This window comes from Heterocephalus glaber, unplaced genomic scaffold (genome assembly GCF_053883595.1).
Source record: "Heterocephalus glaber isolate CG9 unplaced genomic scaffold, H.glaber_assembly_v1.0 deba00001606, whole genome shotgun sequence".
NCBI classification, from domain to species: Eukaryota; Metazoa; Chordata; class Mammalia; order Rodentia; family Bathyergidae; genus Heterocephalus; species Heterocephalus glaber.
Genome location: NW_028258377.1, coordinates 36,809,854 through 36,826,718, shown reverse-complemented (window position 1 = coordinate 36,826,718; position 16,865 = coordinate 36,809,854). Strand labels below are relative to the sequence as shown.

Genomic DNA, 16,865 nt, shown 5'->3' with positions numbered 1-16,865 from the left:
AGTCCCACATCCCATACCACCCCCTCCCTGGAGCTCGGTTCTCCCAGCTGCTGCCTCCTGCTATTTCCACCCACCCCGGGCCCTGTGAGCTGTCACCACGAGATTAACCCTAGGCGCATGGAGCCCTAAACCCAGAGAGGGTGCATGTCGCCGTAAAGGTACCCCGCAGATCAGCGCCTGTGAACCTCGGACCACCCCAGTGAGAAACACGTTTTGTCACCAGCGTGCACTTTTCACCTCCAGTTTCCTCCATATTCAACCTTCAAGGTTCGGGGGATATCAGCAACTCTGGTTATTTTAGAAAGAGCTAAGGACTGAAACAGACCTTTTTATTTTTATGTTTTTTTTTAACTTTCAGGCCAAGTTAAAAGCCCGCACTTTTTGTCTGCCCCCAAAGGCTTGAGAGCAGTGGAGGTGTTAAAGGGAACTGCGTGAGGCTGACAAACAGGATAAAGAGGAAGGACTTTCCTGGGGTACAGAGCATGGTGGAGGGGTCTCCGAGGCACCGCGTGCGTCCTTGTTCCCCCTTCGTAATCAGGCTTTGAACCCCCGTCCAGTCCCCTCTGGCAAAGCTGAGGGGTCGGGGCTGCCTGTGTGCCGCGTCCCTGGATACTCCACTCGCATACCCTGAGCGTCTCCCGCTTCATCCCAGACAGGATCTTCCTGCCGACCCCAGAGCCCTGCTCCCTTTCATCTGCCGGAGTCCTGGGCTTCCAGCTCCTCAGTCCTGGAGGCCTCTGGACCAGGGACTCGAGGTCCTGGATTTAATCCTGGCTCTGTCACTCAACTGGGGGCCTCCCAGGCCTCTGTTTCCCTGGGGCCATGAATGATTACAGACCCGAGTATGGAGGCGCAGACACCCCGCCGAGTGGGTGCTTAGCAGTACTAGTGTTGTGTGGTGATGGGAATGTTTCGTGTCTGCACGGTGTGAGGCAGTAGAGTCACACAGCCATCAGTGGCTAGTGGCTGCCGTATTGGGCTGCAGATCTGCAGGGCAGGCGTGAGTCGTTAGGTGCGGATCTGACCCTCCCTGGCAGTTGCTCCGAGCCTTGCATCTCATTGCTGAGAGTGCGATTCTGATTCCGGTTGAAAGGTAAGTGTTTCTCGTGCCATCTGGCCTCCAGATGCCATCTGATCCTTTCATCTGGCGTAGGGATCAGGGATCAGATAAGCCCTGGAGGGCTGACTCCCCACTCAGGACGTCCAGGTGCAACCCAGTGGGGGGACAGACCGCCCACCGGTCTTTATTTGATGAATAACGAGTCGATGTGCTTTTCAGAGCAACCAGATGAACACTGGCAAGGGCATTCACAGGTATTGTTCCTGCCCACGGTACACTGGGCCCTGCATAGCATCATTTGAGCTATGACATCTGTGAGTGAAGGAAGCAGTTGGTCTTCCCATTATGCCAACAGGAAAACTGGAGAAAGCTTGTAAAGGAACCAATACTTCTCCAGTGTTTCCCCTGTTAATTACCAGCATTTGGATGCAGAAGTCGATTCCAGCGCCCGCCCGTAGTCCCCAGGAAGCCCGTGACACATTGGCCTTTGCTCAGCTATTGGAAAGATCAGGGACGTGGGAGCATGGGGACCGGGGATCTACGGGCACAGGGCCGAGTGTAGTCCATGCGGCTCTCTCCTCTCCTCTTCTCTCCTCTCCTCTGTGAACAGCACCAACAGGCTTGCGAGACAGCCATGGTGTGGTGGAAGCGTGGTACGGAGTGCCTTCTTCTTCCTGTCTCCGCTTGGCTGAGTTTCAGGTGTGAGGGGCTTGGCCGGTAGTCAGCCTGCTCCCAGAACTTTTTGCCCACCTGTGTGAAGGTGCTGTTGAATGGATTGCTCATGGTATCTTTTCCAGGAGGAAGGTTTCTCCCCTTGCTTTGTTCTGTTGTTTTTTTGTGGTACTGGGGACCAAGCCCGAGTGTGCTCTACGACCCAGTTACATCTGCAGGCCTTTTTATTTTTAATTTTGAGACAGGGTCTCATTAAGTTGCCTAGGCAGGGACTTGAACTTGGGGTCCTCCTGCCTCAGCCTCCGTCAGCGCTGAGATTGCAGGCGTGCGTCACCACTCCCCACTCCTCGTTTGCTCCTTGTCACTTGAGATGTGTGTGTTGCGCGGACCATCGGTAGTAAGAAAATGAGCACTTGCTTGGAAAGGTTCTGCCCCTTTTCCTCCTGCACAGCCTCACTCGTGTGGTGGAGACCAGAGGGCCCTGGCGTGCAGTTTGGTTCTTTCTTTAGAAAGATGGAAGCCACGCCACCCAGGAGACGCTGGTTGCTCCATGTCTCAGGCACCCCTCAGCCGAGGGGAAGGTCGGTCGGGCCTTAGCGCCGTCCCCGCTCCGAGCAGTGCTGACGGGCCTGTGCTCTCTCCTAGGCATGCTGGCCATCCTCATCCCCCGCCTGGACCTGGTCATCTCCCTGGTGGGCTCCGTGAGCAGCAGCGCCCTGGCCCTGGTCATCCCCCCGCTCCTGGAGATCGCCACCTACTCCTCCGAGGGCCTGCGCCCGCTCACCATCGCCAAGGACGCCCTCATCAGCGTCCTGGGCTTCGCGGGCTTCATGGTGGGGACCTACGAGGCCCTCGCTGAGCTGGCCCAGCCCAGCGCTGCCCCGAACTCCACCAACTCCACCGGTGCCTTTGCGTACTGAGCTGGGTGCCGCTCCGGCCTGCCTGCCGCCCTAGTGTCCGGGACCCGTCCCCAGAGCCTCCGCATCCAGCCTGGGACAGGTGGGCGGCTGTTGGCTTCTCCTCAGCCTGACCGGAACTCGGGGCCGGCGGCATGCGGGCAGCAGGGAGGTGGGTCCCAGGCACAGGGCACCACCAGGGACGGCGGTGTCGCCGCGCATTTGTACTCAATTTCAACCCAGACCGTGTCACCTCGCCCCGTCCTGGTGGTGCCTCCGCCCTCAGCATCTGTCCTCTTGTCTGAGCCGCCTCAGCCAAAGCATTCCTCTCACACAGCTCACTTTATTTAAACATTTCCATGTCCCCACCCCAGGTTTTCTCCTTTGCGGGCCAGGCCTTGTGAGTGAGAGGTGACTCTTCCCCTCTTGAGAAAGCCAGGCCTCCTCATCCTGCCCCGGTGTTGTACCTGAGGGTTCTCCCCTCTGCTCAGCTCTCCAGGGCTGTCTGGCCCTTCCTCGTGGTTAAAAACTGGCCCCCAAACCAGAGGGTTTTTTTTTTTTTTTTGGTACCAGGGATTGAACTCGGGACCTTGCGCTTTCGGGGCAGGTGACAGAACCACTGAGCTAAATCCCCGGCCCAAACCGGAGTTTTTAATCCTTGTTCTCCCTCACTTGCCCTGGGCTCAGACCCCCTCCCCTTTGAGTTCCTCCGTGTGGGTTGTATGTGTCCTTCATCGCATTAGCTCTGAAAAGACATGAAATGCTGCCAAAATGGAAAATATTTATTTTTTATTTAAGATTAGGTTCTTGTTTTTAGATTCTGACTGTCAATCTGGGATGATTAGGAATCAGTTCTTCCTCAGCCAACTTTTTTTTTTGTGTGGCAGTACCAGGGATTGAACTCAGGACCTTGCACTTGCCAGGCAGGCGAGGTGGCGCTGAGCTACATCCCCTGGCCCTTCCTCAGTGAACTGACTCAGCCTGGAAACTTGCCCCAGGAGGTGTGTGTGGAGCGCCTGGACGCCCACACCTGTCTGGCAGGATCAGCTGCGCACCTCTCAGGGCGGCCAGGTCTCACCGCCTGCTGCCCATCCGCTTGATTTCCTACGCACGTGCGGCCTGTCCTGGGCGCAGAGCAGGGGCGGCAGAGGTCTCAGGGCTGCTGATGCACAGGTGCTTTGTGTGTTCGGGCCCACTTCTCAGGCTTAGCCCCTGACAGGCAAAGGGGACAGCAGTTCCTTCGCTGTGGTGCCAGGAGGACCCTTGTTGCTGTGGGCGGGAAGCCATGTTGGGGCCACGGACTGTGACATGACATTGATCACTGATCGCAGAATCCGCCCCAGCTGACCTGCACTGCGCTCAGTACTTGGCCGTTTACAATCTGGGGTGGGGCGGGGCAGAGCCGAGCCGGTCCGGTCCGGTCCACCGCCGGTCCACCTCACGTCGCTCCTTGCCCTGCTCTTGGAGAGGAACCGAGGAACACCAGGGGGACCCACGAAACCTCCCTGCCTGTTCCGGACCCCGGGCGAGGCCACCTCAGGTCAGCCTGCAGACCACAGTAGGGAGCCGGCGTCAAGGGGCAGAGGACGAGGAGGCTGCTCCTCCCTCTGGGGCTGGAGGGGCTCAGGACTCCGCAGCTGTGTGCGGTGCTCGTGTCTAGTGGGGCAGACCCTGGGTCTCCCGCCTAGTCACCGGGCCTTCTCTTGTCCAGAGATAGGGTTTGCCTTGAATGTTGGTGAAGGCAGAACAAGAACATGCCAGGGCTTTGTGTGTGCTTCATCCGAGTTTGTGAGGGCTGTGGCTCACCCTGGCAGCCCAGCTTTTTCTTTTTCTCCTGTTCCAAAGCCAGCAGGGCTGCCCTCCAGGTGGAGGGTTGGGAGAGTGGACTCTCCACGGTGAGTGCTGGCCTGTCTGGCAGTGTGTCAGGCCCGAAGCTGTCAGCATGGGATACTCGTTCTCCCCCAGGAGGGTGAGCCTCTGCGGCCAGCCTTTCTGCTGTTGGGGGTCTGTAACAGGTGCTCAGGTGACCAGGGCCCCAGCTGGGATAGGTAGAGGTGGCGCCCTCTCACGACTCAGGCTCAGACGTGACCACAGTGCGCTCAGAAACAGTCAGCTCTGTCCCACCTGTGGGCCTGGCCGTCTTGCTGTTGCCACCCGGAGAGTTGCTTTCGGTGTGAAGGGGCAGACCCGTGTCCTGTCCCTGGTGCTTCGGTGGAGGCCTCTGAGTTCCTGGAACTGCTGGAGGCACAGCGCAGGGCCCTGGGGAGAGACAAGGTGGCAGAAGATGGGGAGGGAGGGAGGGAGCGGGGCGGCTCAGTCCTGCCGCTCCTGTCTCCAAGCCTGGCACTGCCCAGCACCGCCCAGTGTCTTCTGAGCGCCCCCTCCCGCTGTGCTCTGGCTGCCCCTGTGAGGAAGTGCCGGGTAAGCAGAAGTCTGATCGGGGCAACAGAGCCAAAGGTCTCTGGGTGCACTGAAGGTGCACGCGGGGTTTGTGGGCTCACCTGCTGTCCTGTGTCCTGTGCAGCCTCAGGTGCCCGTGAGCCCAGACGTAGCTCTCTCAGAGCTTTCTTGGTTCTTTCTCCAAATGCTGCTCCTGGGTGGGCCATGTCCCTCCTCAGTGCGGCTGCTTCCTGTGAGGAGCGTGACTGGCATTTGCTCTTCACTCTGCCTAGGAACTGTCACCACTCACAAGTGAAGTTAGTTACTTACATTGTGCTGCCGTCCCTTCCCCTGCACAAGCCATGTATAGGTGTGACCGCAGTGGTCTTAGGGTGGATCCCAAATGCTACAACCTCCCAGCCTGGCTCCCCTCATATTTTCCCTTTCTCACAATATCATCCGTGTCCAACACTACAGGTTCACCTCATCTTTCTTGACAGTGCAGAATCGCAGTGTATGTCCGTTTACAGCATCCTCTTCCCTGCTCACAGCAAGGGCTCTGCGCTTGGGTTGTTTTTTGTCTGTTTATCTTATTTTTCTTTTTCCTGTAGCTGGTCAGCTACTAGGGCAGGCCTCAGGGTCACCCCGGGCCTCAGAATGCTGCTTCCTCCCCCAGGGGACAGACAGCAGGGGTGGCAGGGTGCGGTGCTTAGGAGGCAGCTTCCAGTCTGCCTTAGAATTCAATTTTCCCCGAGTACATTACACGTCAGTCCATTAGGGGAAGGAAGCGAGGCCGATTGTCTGAAATCATGGCCAGTACCTCATGCGGTTACTCGGCAGGCCGCCAGGCTGTTTGCCCTGAGCGCCAGCCTGTTGGGTGACTCCCTTTCCTGTGTACACTGAGCCATCCCTGGTGAGAGGAGGTCAGAGGGAGGGAGCTGGGAATGAGGGTGGGAAGTGGCTGCTGTTAGCTGTTCTTTGGCTTAGATCAAGGTGATGCAGGGAAAGCTATTTTCTTTCGGTGGTCAGTGAAATCAGGTGGCTGTGTTGTAAGCCATGTTAATGGATGTGTGGCTGCGCGGCAGTGAAGAGCTAGCACAGAGTGAGTCTGACGTGAGGGACTGTGCGCGATGTGCATGCTGGATGTTTCCAGCGTGGTGTATGTAGAGATGTGGATTGTGCCAGAGCTTGTAGATCTCACGTGGGTTGTGCACATGGATCATGTGTTAAGCTTTTCTTTTTCAGTAAATAAATTTTATTTTCTATTTTTGAGAGGTTCCAATCTGTGTCTTTATTTTCTCCCTTAAAAAAAAAGTCATTCAGTGCCTGTCATCCCAGCAGTCTGGGAGGCTGAGACAGGAGGATCACAAGTTAGAGCCCAGCCTGGACAACTTAGTAACTTAGTGAGATCCTATCTCAAAAAAAAAGTTAAAGGGCTGAGGGTGTAGCTCAGTGCAAGGACCCTGGGGTCAAACCTCAATGCTGCAGAAAAAAAAAGTACAGTGAACCCTCAAGTTACACCTGGCCTGACATATGAACAAAACTTGGGTTAATTAGGTTAATGGAAGATTCATCCACCTCTTGTTGCCTCTTGTTATCTATAGCATGTATCCAGGTAAACATCCAGATCTCAGCTGTATTGACTTACAGTCAACTTGAGTTACAGTCAGCCCTTGGGAACCGATTGAGTTTGTAAGGGTCTGCTATACTGTAATTCAGATTCCTTTACTAGATCTTAGGTTAAAATATTTCTAGCGTGTGCCAAGAGTTTACACAGGAGGAGTAGCGTGAATGATAGAACCATCCATGGAATCAAGAGGTGCCCAAGAAAAGGAGCAGGAAATGTATTTCTGTCGCCCAATCCTGCCCTCCATAAATCTCCTGCTGCTCTGGAAGTCTTGAGTGGGAATTTTCAGCCCTCTGTGTGTGTGTCACAGGCGTGATGGTTGGTTTCATGTGTCAGCCTGGTTATTCAGCCACTGGTCTAGGTGTTGCTGAGAAGGTGCTTCGGAAATGTAGCTAACATCTGCAGTCATTTGCCTTTGCATAAAAATTATCCTTCCTCATGTGAACGGGCTCATGGGCTGGGGATGTGGCTCAGTGGAACTACACCTGCCTGGCAAGTGCAAGGTCCTGAGTTCGATCCCCGGTACCAAAAAAACAAAAAACAAAAACGAATGGCTTCGTCTGACCAGCTGGAAGACTTCAAACTGAGATGTCTCAGAAGAAACTGGGCCTCAAGACCGCAGCATCAGCTTGTGCCTCCGTTTCCAGGCTTCGGGCCTGCCCTGCGAACTTGATTTGCTGTCCCCACGGTCATGTGAGCAGTTCCTTGGAACCTGTTTTGTTTTACACACACACTCACACACGGGGTGGGGGGACTTACACAAAGTAGGATGGCCACTGTGCCACTGGCTACTTACCAGACCACATTGTTACCAAGTCCGTTGTTGGCGCTGGCTGAAACGCGGTGCATGACTGTGTGCGTGTGTGCGTGCGTGCGTGTGTGTGTGCGTGCGTGTGTGTGCGTGCGTGCGTGTGTGTGTGTGTGTGTGCCTGTGTATGCGCGCGTGCGCACGCGCCCATACTGACCGGACTCAGCACCAGATCTCCCACACGGCGCCCCCTCCGCGGGGGTCGGGCTTTGCTTAGCCGCGCAGTTTCCCCGTGGGTGAGGCGGTGGCCTGCCTGAAGCCTTAGGCTCTCCTGGCCCGCGTGCCCCGGGGGCCTCTGTGGAGGCGGTGGCCTCGCTCAGTTTCGGGGTACAGCCGAGGACCTCTCCCCTTCCTCTAACAGGCCTTTCTCCTAGGAGAGCGAAGGCCTCTATCCCCGGTGCTGACCGCGTTGCGTCGATGCCGCCAGGGGGCGCCCGTGCTCTCCCGGTGGCGAATCCTTTGGCCCCCGAGCGGGACCCCGCGTGGGCGGCCCACGGCTGTGCGTGTGGGAGGGATCGGCCTTGTACACTACCGACCAGACTCGAGCCCGTGTCCACCCGCGCTTCCCATCTGTCCGCGCCTCTGTCCGCCCGGCCCCGCCCAGCCTAACCCTGGCTCTGAAATGATTGTGATGGACAAGGACAGCAAGCGTCCCGGCAGGCCTAGTGTCTCCTTCCGAATCCCCGTGGAAACACCTTGCACGGCTGTAGTACACAATCAGACCGGGAAACTGACGCTGGTGTTCCCTCCAGCCGGTTCGGGTTTCTCTGGTTAAACGTGTCCCGGTCTGTGTGTATGTGTGCGCGCGTGTGTAGTGCTCTGCAGTTTTAGCTCACGGGTTGCTTTGTTATTTTCTGCAATCTGAACAAAGCCTGGCGTCCCCCTAGGGCCGCACCTTCGTGGACTCGCCGTTTTCGCTCCCTGCATCCTGAAACCCTGGCAGCAACTACTCTGTCCTTCATCTTTGAAGTTACAGCACTTAATGAAAGTTACGGAAATTGAATTACTGAATTATTCAGTTCATATCCTTTTGAGATTGGCGGCAGCGGCGGCTGCTATTGCTCCTCCTCCTCTTCTTGTGTTTACAAACGGGGTCTGCTGTGTAGTTTAGACTGGCCTTGAGCTCACTACGTAGCCCAAGCTGGCCTTCACCTTCCCAGTGCTGGGATTACAGGCATGTTCCAGCAGGCCCAGCCGAGGCTGACTTTTTCCAATCGGTATACTTTCCTTGGGTTCATCTAAATTGTTGTTTGTGGCAATACAGTGGACCCTCGAGTTACAAACAGCCTGATATATGAACAACTTGGCTTATGACTGGAATTTTAGTTTTAATTTACAAGCAAAGTCTTGAGTTACAGCCCGAATGCCAGCCGCTTGTGCTTCCAGATGGTCTCTGATACAGATTTAACCCTTAGAGAGTTCTGGAGGGAACATGACAGCATCCTTTCCTATGTGGGGTTAATTGAGAAATCCTGGGGCAATGTTTCTTTAAGGACACTGAGATCTACCTGTACACAGGAGAGAGACTTTGAAGGCTGTGTAGAGGAGCCTGAGCCTCGAGTTGTAACTCGAGTTACAACCAGCCATTGAGAACAAATTGAGTTTATAAGTCAAGGGTCCACTGTATTTTTTTTTTTATTGCTAAGTATTTCATAGTACTAATTTTTAGCCATTCACCCATGGGAGGAAATTTGCATAATTTCTAGATTTGACAATTACAGATACAGCTATTGTGAATATTTGTGCAAAACTTTCTGCATAAATATAAGTTTGCATTTCTCTGGGGTATGTGTGCCACAGTGTATTTGCCGGGCTGTTTCAGAAAGCCCATTTTCAGTTTTAAAGAACTTCCAGACCACTTTCCAGAGTGGGTGTACCAGTCTGCATTTCTGGCACCGGCTACGAGTGCTGTTTGCTCTGCATCCTTGCCAGCATTTGGTGGTGTCGCTAGTTTTAATTTTAGCCATTTATCAGATCCTATACAGATGTCTCAGACATGTCTCAGATGTTTTGCTGGATTTATACCTTTAATCTTCGAGGGAATATTGTAAATGATAATGTGCTTTTCAGTTTCCACATGCTCAGTGGCAGTACATGGTAATGCAGTTGATTTTTCTGCGTTAATCTTTTATCTTGTGAGTTGTTGGTTAGAATTCTTGAGATTTTCTTTGTCGGTAACCATGCTGGCTGCAAACAGGTTAGTTGTGTTTCCTCTTTCCTTCCTGTCTCCCTTTTCCAGATCTTTCGATGCTGTGTTCAGAAAGAAGTGGTCAGAGCCAGCTTCCTGGTCCTGCCTCTGATCCCATGGGAAGGTGTTGTCTTTCACTGATGTCAGCTGTAGATGGTTACAGCAGCTCCCTGCATTCCTTACTGAATTATTATTATGAATAGGTATTGAATTGTGTCAGAGGTGGTGTCATCTGTGTAAACCCAGGGATAAAAGTCACAGAACTTACCCAGACGTGTTTCCGAAGTGGCAGGGTCTCCCTGACTTCTCACCTCTGTCTCGACCTGGGATCTACGTCCTGCTCCCAGCTTCCCTCGTCCCTCACCTTTGTGGTCCCAGAGTCCCCCATATGGGTGTCGTGGAGCCTCCCCTGAGGCCTTCTCCCTGCCCTGGCTGAGGTCCAGCAGAGCCCCCACCCATGCCTTCAGGCCTCTCCTCCTTCCTCACCCTAACTGGTCCTTCTCACTTCAGATGGCTGCTCCTCCCTGGGTCCTGTCTTGTCTGGCAGAGTGTGCAACCCTCTCCTGGGCCGCCAGTGCTGTTGCTGCCTGACCACCCTCACGCCTGGCTGTGTGGGATGTGATCGAACCCTCTTCCCGAGCAGGTTCCTCAGTTGCAGATCCAACTGCAGTTGGAAAAATAACAACAAAATGCATCTGCGCTGAACACATACAGGCCTTTTTCCTGGTCATTGTTCCCTAAACAATTTAGTAGAGCAACTGCCTACTTAGTAATTACATTAAGTATCATAAATAATCTAGCGTGGTTTAAAGTATACGGGAGGATGTGTGTAAGTGACAGGCAAACACCAAGCAGCTTTACATAAGGGGCTTGAGCACCCACAGGTTCCGGTGTGCTTGGAGCCAGTCCCCTGGGGCCACTTCCCCTAGATCCTTGATCCCCCGGGGCCAATCCTGTACCCACACTTGGTTGATTACTGAATGCAGCTTTGTCTCCTCCAGGATGGGGTGGAGAGTCTTGGCCTGGGAAGGAGTTGCCATTATTCTGTTTCCTTTGAATTTTGTTTCCATCTAGCCAAGCACTTGCCTTGGTTGGGTCTCACAGACTGATTGGGGAATCCGGAGAAAACCCCAGAGACTGCATTTTCCTGACCCGAGAAGTCTGCTGCTTTGTTCAGTGAGGCAGCATGTGGCTGTCCTCAGACCCTGCTGTGGGCCTTCAGCCAGCTGTGTGGTCTCTTGGGTCCTCCCTGTCCTGCAGAGGGGCAGGTGGCCCTCCGTGCCCTGGGCTGGCTGGAGCCCAGGATGAGTCTCTCCGCGTCTTCACACTTTACACATGGCATCTTTTCTCCTCCAGCTCTTTTAGAATCTTCATAATCCTTAGTCCTAAAGTGAGCAGGCCTTTGGCTGTGCCCTTCATCCATCCCAGATATTCCTGCAGGTTCTAGCTGTGGCATCAGGCCTCCCTCCAGAGCCCTGCTCTGGTTCTTGGACGACACATTTGCTCTTTCTAGAAAGCCTTGAGATATAGCCACGTTGATGACTGCAAGCCCTCCACCCTGCCCCACACTGGAAGGAAGCGGTTTCTTCCTTCCTCTCTTGCCCCGGGCTTGAGCTGCTCTTCCAGGCGAGTGCAGCTGCCTCTCCTGCAGCAGTGACCTCTCTGCCTGCTGCCTGGAGCTGTTCCTCACGGGGAGCTCGGTTCTTGCCCCTTGCCCTCACTTCTGGTCCTCTTCTGTAGCGGTGCTCAAGGTTGCTGGATGGCGCCTAAGGTGCTGCCCCAAGACTACATGTGGGGCTCCAGCAGAGGCTTGGGGTGAGCCCCAAGGATGACAGCCCCCCTCCCCAATCCAGACGTGCTGGCTCTGTTAATGTCACCTCGAGTCAGAGTAGTGTTCCTGGTTTGTTCTGAATGCAGCCCTCTAAGTCACTCCTGCTGCTGTGCTTAATCCTCTAGTTGTCATTTGTTTCATGAACCCATGTGTCAGGCACAGGGCTGGTCAGGCTGACCTGGCTTGGAACCCTGGCCTTGTGACTCAGACTTTGTGACCTCACTTGTCTAAATTACTGGCGCCACACGTTCTACTCAGTTTCTGTGCCTAGGTTTTGCCACCTGTAAGTGGATACGGGGACCTAACGCAGGATCTTTGGAGGATACCCTGAGGTGAGACGGGTGGCTGCACAGCACCTGGCCTGTTGCAGGTGTGCAGTAAGAGGTGGCTGTGGGGTCCTGGGTGGTGTGATGGAGGCTCCCGTGGTGGACTGTAAAAGCTGCCTCCCTTCTCAGACTCGGCATGTTTGCAGCCAGAGGGCTGTGGCTTGGGATGGGAGGGTTTCCCTGAAAACCTGGGGCCTCCCCAGGCTCAGCCCAGTGTTGAGCTTGAGAGTCCTCTGGTGGCTGATGTGGGAAGGTGCAGGCTCAGAAGGCCCAGAGGAAGACTGCCGGAGGAGAGGCAGAGCTTGGCGGTGGTGGTGTCACTTTGCATCTGGGGACAGGGCTTCGCGGTGCTGGCCGGGAGCCTCCTCTGTGAGCCTGGGGTGAGGAGCAGAAGGGTAGATCACTGTTTGAAGGACTATTAGGGGCGCTAGACAGTTTTTTAAAATCTGAATAGTTATATATTTTCATGTATGTTAGAAAAAAATAGTAACTCTCAAATCCTTTATGGATATTAGCATTTTAAGATGAATAAAATATTTTTGAGAATGTAAATACATTTAAAGAAAAATATTAAGTGAATACTGTACACATGGTATTCTTTTGGGGCAAAAAAAAAAACCCCTGTAAAAGTGGTAAAGCCACAGATTTTGGCCACACTAAACTAGATTATTTGAGGCTTCCTGCACAGTACTTACTGCAGTCTGTTGATTACTGAGTATTATTTCGTATCAGAATGGTCACCATTTATTGTTTGTGCTTCAGTAAGCTCTTTACATTTGCAGTTCTTTTTTTTTTTTTTTTTTTTTTGGTACTGGGAATCGAACTTGGGACCTTGTGCTTGCAAGGCAGGCGTTGGAACCACTGAGCTAAATCCCCAGTCCTTGCAGTTATTTCTTACAGCAGTGTTAGAGGACAGCTATTGTTTACTATCTTCATGTTCCTGAAAAAATAAGCTGAACTGAACTTTAACAAATGAGCAAAGGCAAGGAATAGTGCAGACAGAGTCTTTTCAACAAACGCTACTGGAACAAGGGGACATCACGTAGGAAACACATCTAGACATAGACCTCACACTCTTCACAGAAATTACCTCAGAATGGATATCTGGCCTCAATATGAATGGTAAAACTATAGAATTCCTAGGAGATAACATAGCACATGTGACCTAGGGTGTGATGATGTTTTTAGATGCAACACACCAGGCCCCACCCATGAAAGAAACGATAAGGTGAACTGAGGAAGGCCCATTCGTTGCTGCTGGAAATGCAGAGTGGTAGATACCTTAGCAGTTTCTTACAGCACCACACACACTCTTGCCATAGGGCCCAGTAGTTGTGCGCCTTGTTATTCACCCAAAGGAGCTGAAAACTTATGTCTGCACACAGATGTTCAGAGCAGTTTTAGTACAGTTGCTAAAATTCAGCAGCAACCAAGATGTCCTTTAGTAGATAAGAATAGATAAACTGGCGCATCTGAACAATGGATTATTATTTAGGGCTTAAAAGAAATATGCTGTCGAGCCATGAAAAGACATGGGGGGAACTTAAATGCATATTCCTGAGTGAAAAAAAAACCCAACCCGAAAAGGCTGCATACAGTGTGATTCTGACTTTGGGGAAGAAGACTCAGTGGAGACGCTGAGATCAGTGGTTTCCAGGCTTCAGGGGAGGGGGTGAACAGCGGAGCACAGAGGATCTCTAGGGCAGTGCAACAACTCAGCACGATACTATGGGGCTGGACACAACCGCACACACTTGTCCACATCCACAGAGCATGCAGCGCCAGGGGTGGACCCCACTGTCAACTGTGGGCCTTGGGTAGTGATGTGCTAATGTAGCTTTGCTGATGCAGCCCCTTTACCAGCATGGTGGGGGATGTGGATAGTTGAGGAGATTATAGTCCTGTCCTGTTAACCTGTTTGATTAACCTGCTGGTCAGTGGATTGTCAGGCACTCAGACCCTCCGTTTTTGTACCTTTAAGGGGCTTGTACCACTGCTGACAGTTGATCCAGAGTCAGGGTGTCATGGCTTCTGTCTAGATGTCCCCCAAAGCCTCATGTGGTCACAGGTGGGGCCTTCTCAGAGGTGGCTGGATCTAGTGTGTGATTCTGGGATCGATTCACAGTGCGATGCTAGGACCAAGGGCACCAGGATTAAGGATGTGTGTGCTACCTGTCCCAAGAAGCCTAGATAAGATAGAAGGGATAGAAAGAGCTGTGGTTGGCCCTTGTTTCTTTGCTTCCTTCTGGCCACCGTGCAGTTTCTTCTCTGCGATGCCTGTCTGTTGTGCCACCCTGCTTTGGAGCCAGCTGATTATGGACTGAAACCTCTGCAAACTGAACTAAATACACCTTTCCTCCCTTAACTCGTGGGTGTTGGGTATTTTTCCTCAGGAATGAGAAAAGTAAGATACAGGGGCATGTTTTCCTCAAGTTTCCTGTGCCCTGCCCTCAGGGCTCAATTTTGGGCACCTGGGTAGAGCATGGGGTTCTCTGTTAGCATTTGCACCAGGTTTGGGGATCATCATGCTTGATGATCTGTGATCTCTTTCAGCTCCCAGATTCCTTCGGTCTTGGCTCAGAAGGGTCTGTAGACCCCCATGTCATTCCCCTGACCCAACCTGAAGGAGGCTAGGGACACAGTATATAACTGTAAAAAGTTACTTTATTGTTAAAAAAAAAAAAAAGTACCAGCCAACCACACATCCTACCACTCATGCTCCCAATCACACAACCACAAACAACACACACTGCTACGCCCTCACCCACACAGCCTCCCCTCGCTGGCAGCAGCCGCCCTGTGGGTAACAGTCTCCATTTCTTTTTCTCCACAAACAGCACACGTGAAAAGGCAGTGGACTAGGGAGAGGGACTGCCAGAGGAGGGAGTGGCAAGGCCACCAGAGGCCACACTGGCTTCTGCTCCCTCCACTCCTCGCTACATACACACTACACATGTGTACATGCATACTGTACATGGATGCCCACATGTGTAGTTGCATGCCCACATTGACCCTCCATGCATAGGGCTGAGTCAGTGCAGGTAACACTTGATCGGCAGGCAGCTGTGCTGGAGGGGGCAGGAAAGGGCAGGGCTCAGCCGGGACGGATAATCCACTGGTCAGCTCCCTCCCTTCACCTTGCCCAGAATGGAAGTTCTGAGTTCCTTGTGTCTAGAGAAGAAAAATCCCTTTGGGAAAAGTCCTCAGACAGCAAGGTTGAAAAGTGCCATAGAATTTTTCTTTAAACTGAATCATTTCCTTCTTGCCTTTGGCCAAAAGTGCCTGGGAAACTTGGAAAGAAGAACCCAGAGTTTTGTGGGGTCTGAATTCTTCAACAAAGAAGTTCACGGTACTCCACAGAATCCTGCAGGCCTGAGCTGGTAGGAAGTTGTGTGATTTGAAGAGGTGGAGCAAATTCCTCTTGTGTGGGGGACAAGAGCTGGGCTTCTGGGAGGCTGAGCACCTGGGATACTCCTTGGGGGCTTTTGCCACCCTCACACGGTGCCTAGCACAGTGCCTGAGACACTTGACAAAAATGCAAGAAACGCACGCACAAGGCATGTCTCTGGTGGCTTTTACCTGCTCGCCTCTCAGCTCCTAGGAGGACACCGTGTGGCCCCTCAGTGGCAGATGACCCTCATCTCTGTGGGAGGGCTAGTGCTTGCCTCTTGGGCACAAACCTGCAGCCTCGGGAAGGGAGCTCTGGGCGGCTGCAAGTCTGCGTCCTGGAAGAGCCCACTGTGTAGCTCCAGGCTGCCTTCCTGGGATGGAGAGGTGGCAGGTCCGGGAGACAGCCTGTCTCCTGCCCATCTCAGGTCACCCATCCCTGTTCCCTGGCTAACTGCCCCTGTGCATGCCACTCTCCTGGGGCCCTAGTGCTGGCTTTGGAGCGCTACCCTCAGCTTCCCTCCACCTCGGGGACCAGCTGGGGGACTGGAAGAGCACATTTCAGGGGATGGTAGCCTAGCCTGGGAATGGGGGCCTTCCCTCCTGCTCCCAGCCACACTGGCCTCTTTCGCTACAAGACAGAAAGAAGGTACCAAGGTCTTGGCCTGCTACCCGTCTTCCTCTGAGAGCAGGAAGCTAGAACATGACCTCCTCACAGCTCCCATAGTCACTCTCTACCATGTCAGAGCCCTCATAGTTAGGGGGCGCGGGGGACCGGGCCCTGCCTGCGGGAGACACCCCCTCCCCGTCGCAGTCGGCATAGGAGGGCCCTGCCCTGCTGAGACGCATGCTCACCCCTTTGTAACCCCCCTCTGCCAGGCAAGGCCCACCCCCGCCCTGCTGGAACTGGGAGTGGTAGTAGCTGATGGCCGTGTACTGGTTGAGACAGGGGGCAAGCAGGCGGTCCTGGGGACTCGGCGGGTGCGGGGGCATCAGATCTTCCAGGTTTTGGTTGCTGTAGCGGGGCGGGAGGGGTGCCCGCTTGTTTTCCAGCTCCAGGGGGAAGGGGAAGCCCCCATAGAGGCCAGTGGGCTCTGGGATCCCTGCTGGAGTTGACTGGTGATGAGGTGAGGGCAGCAGAGGCCCCTGGGTGACTTCAGAGCAGGGGTATTCCCAGTGCTCCTTCCTGGAGTAAGAAGGGGGCCAGACCGCAGCTCCACCTGGGTACACTGAAAAGGAACAGCAAGGTCAGGTGAGTTCCGGGTGTCCACGCAGAAGTGTCCAGCTAGCATTCCTAACTTAGCGTGTGGTGGTGGCACAAGGAGCAGGTGGGTGTGTGGCCCCTCTATGCACGTTGTCCTTGGCAGCTTGGTTTGACATAGGGAATCCAGCAGGGCAAGTTCAAAGCCCTGGTTTAACCCAAAGCCAGCCCTTCTTGCAAACTCGGCTACTAATCTGAGAATAAGAGTCTTAGAGGAATGTGGACGCTGAGCAGCCCTCCCTCCCTGCAAGATACAGCAGTTCCACCCCAAGAGCAGGGCCAGCTTCATCTCCTAACGGAAGGAAGCCAGACACACACTTTGGATTGGAGATATGATGGCCTCCGTCGTGGACAGGGATGAAGTAAGATACGGCTTGGAAGAAAATATCAGGGGTCCCTGGCCCTAGTCTCTGCTACTAAAAGCTGGGTG

The 16,865-nt window shown here is 53.7% G+C and overlaps 2 protein-coding genes across 13 annotated transcripts in view; one reads left to right on the top strand and one right to left on the bottom strand.

Moving 5' to 3' along the window:
- Nucleotides 1-16,865, top strand: part of Slc36a1 (solute carrier family 36 member 1) — an 86,043-nt gene that overhangs the window by 34,826 nt on the left and 34,352 nt on the right. For 4 of the 8 annotated variants that reach the window (XM_013078831.3, XM_021240987.2, XM_013078839.3 and 1 more), the window contains one exon: nt 2,378-6,279. The exons of the other annotated variants lie outside the window; for them this stretch is intronic. In XM_013078831.3, the coding sequence (XP_012934285.2) occupies nt 2,378-2,652 (275 nt within the window). In that variant the 3' untranslated portion in view covers nt 2,653-6,279. Of the gene's footprint in view, nt 1-2,377; nt 6,280-16,865 lie in introns of those variants that run through there. 8 annotated transcript variants of the gene reach the window in all.
- The window catches only part of Fat2 (FAT atypical cadherin 2), a 142,254-nt gene continuing 137,958 nt past the window's right edge, over nt 12,570-16,865 (bottom strand). For all 5 annotated transcript variants that reach the window (XM_087194932.1, XM_021240976.2, XM_004836552.4 and 2 more), the window contains one exon: nt 12,570-16,403. In XM_087194932.1, coding sequence (XP_087051058.1) covers nt 15,871-16,403 — 533 coding nt within the window. In that variant the 3' untranslated portion in view covers nt 12,570-15,870. The remainder of the gene's footprint in view (nt 16,404-16,865) is intronic.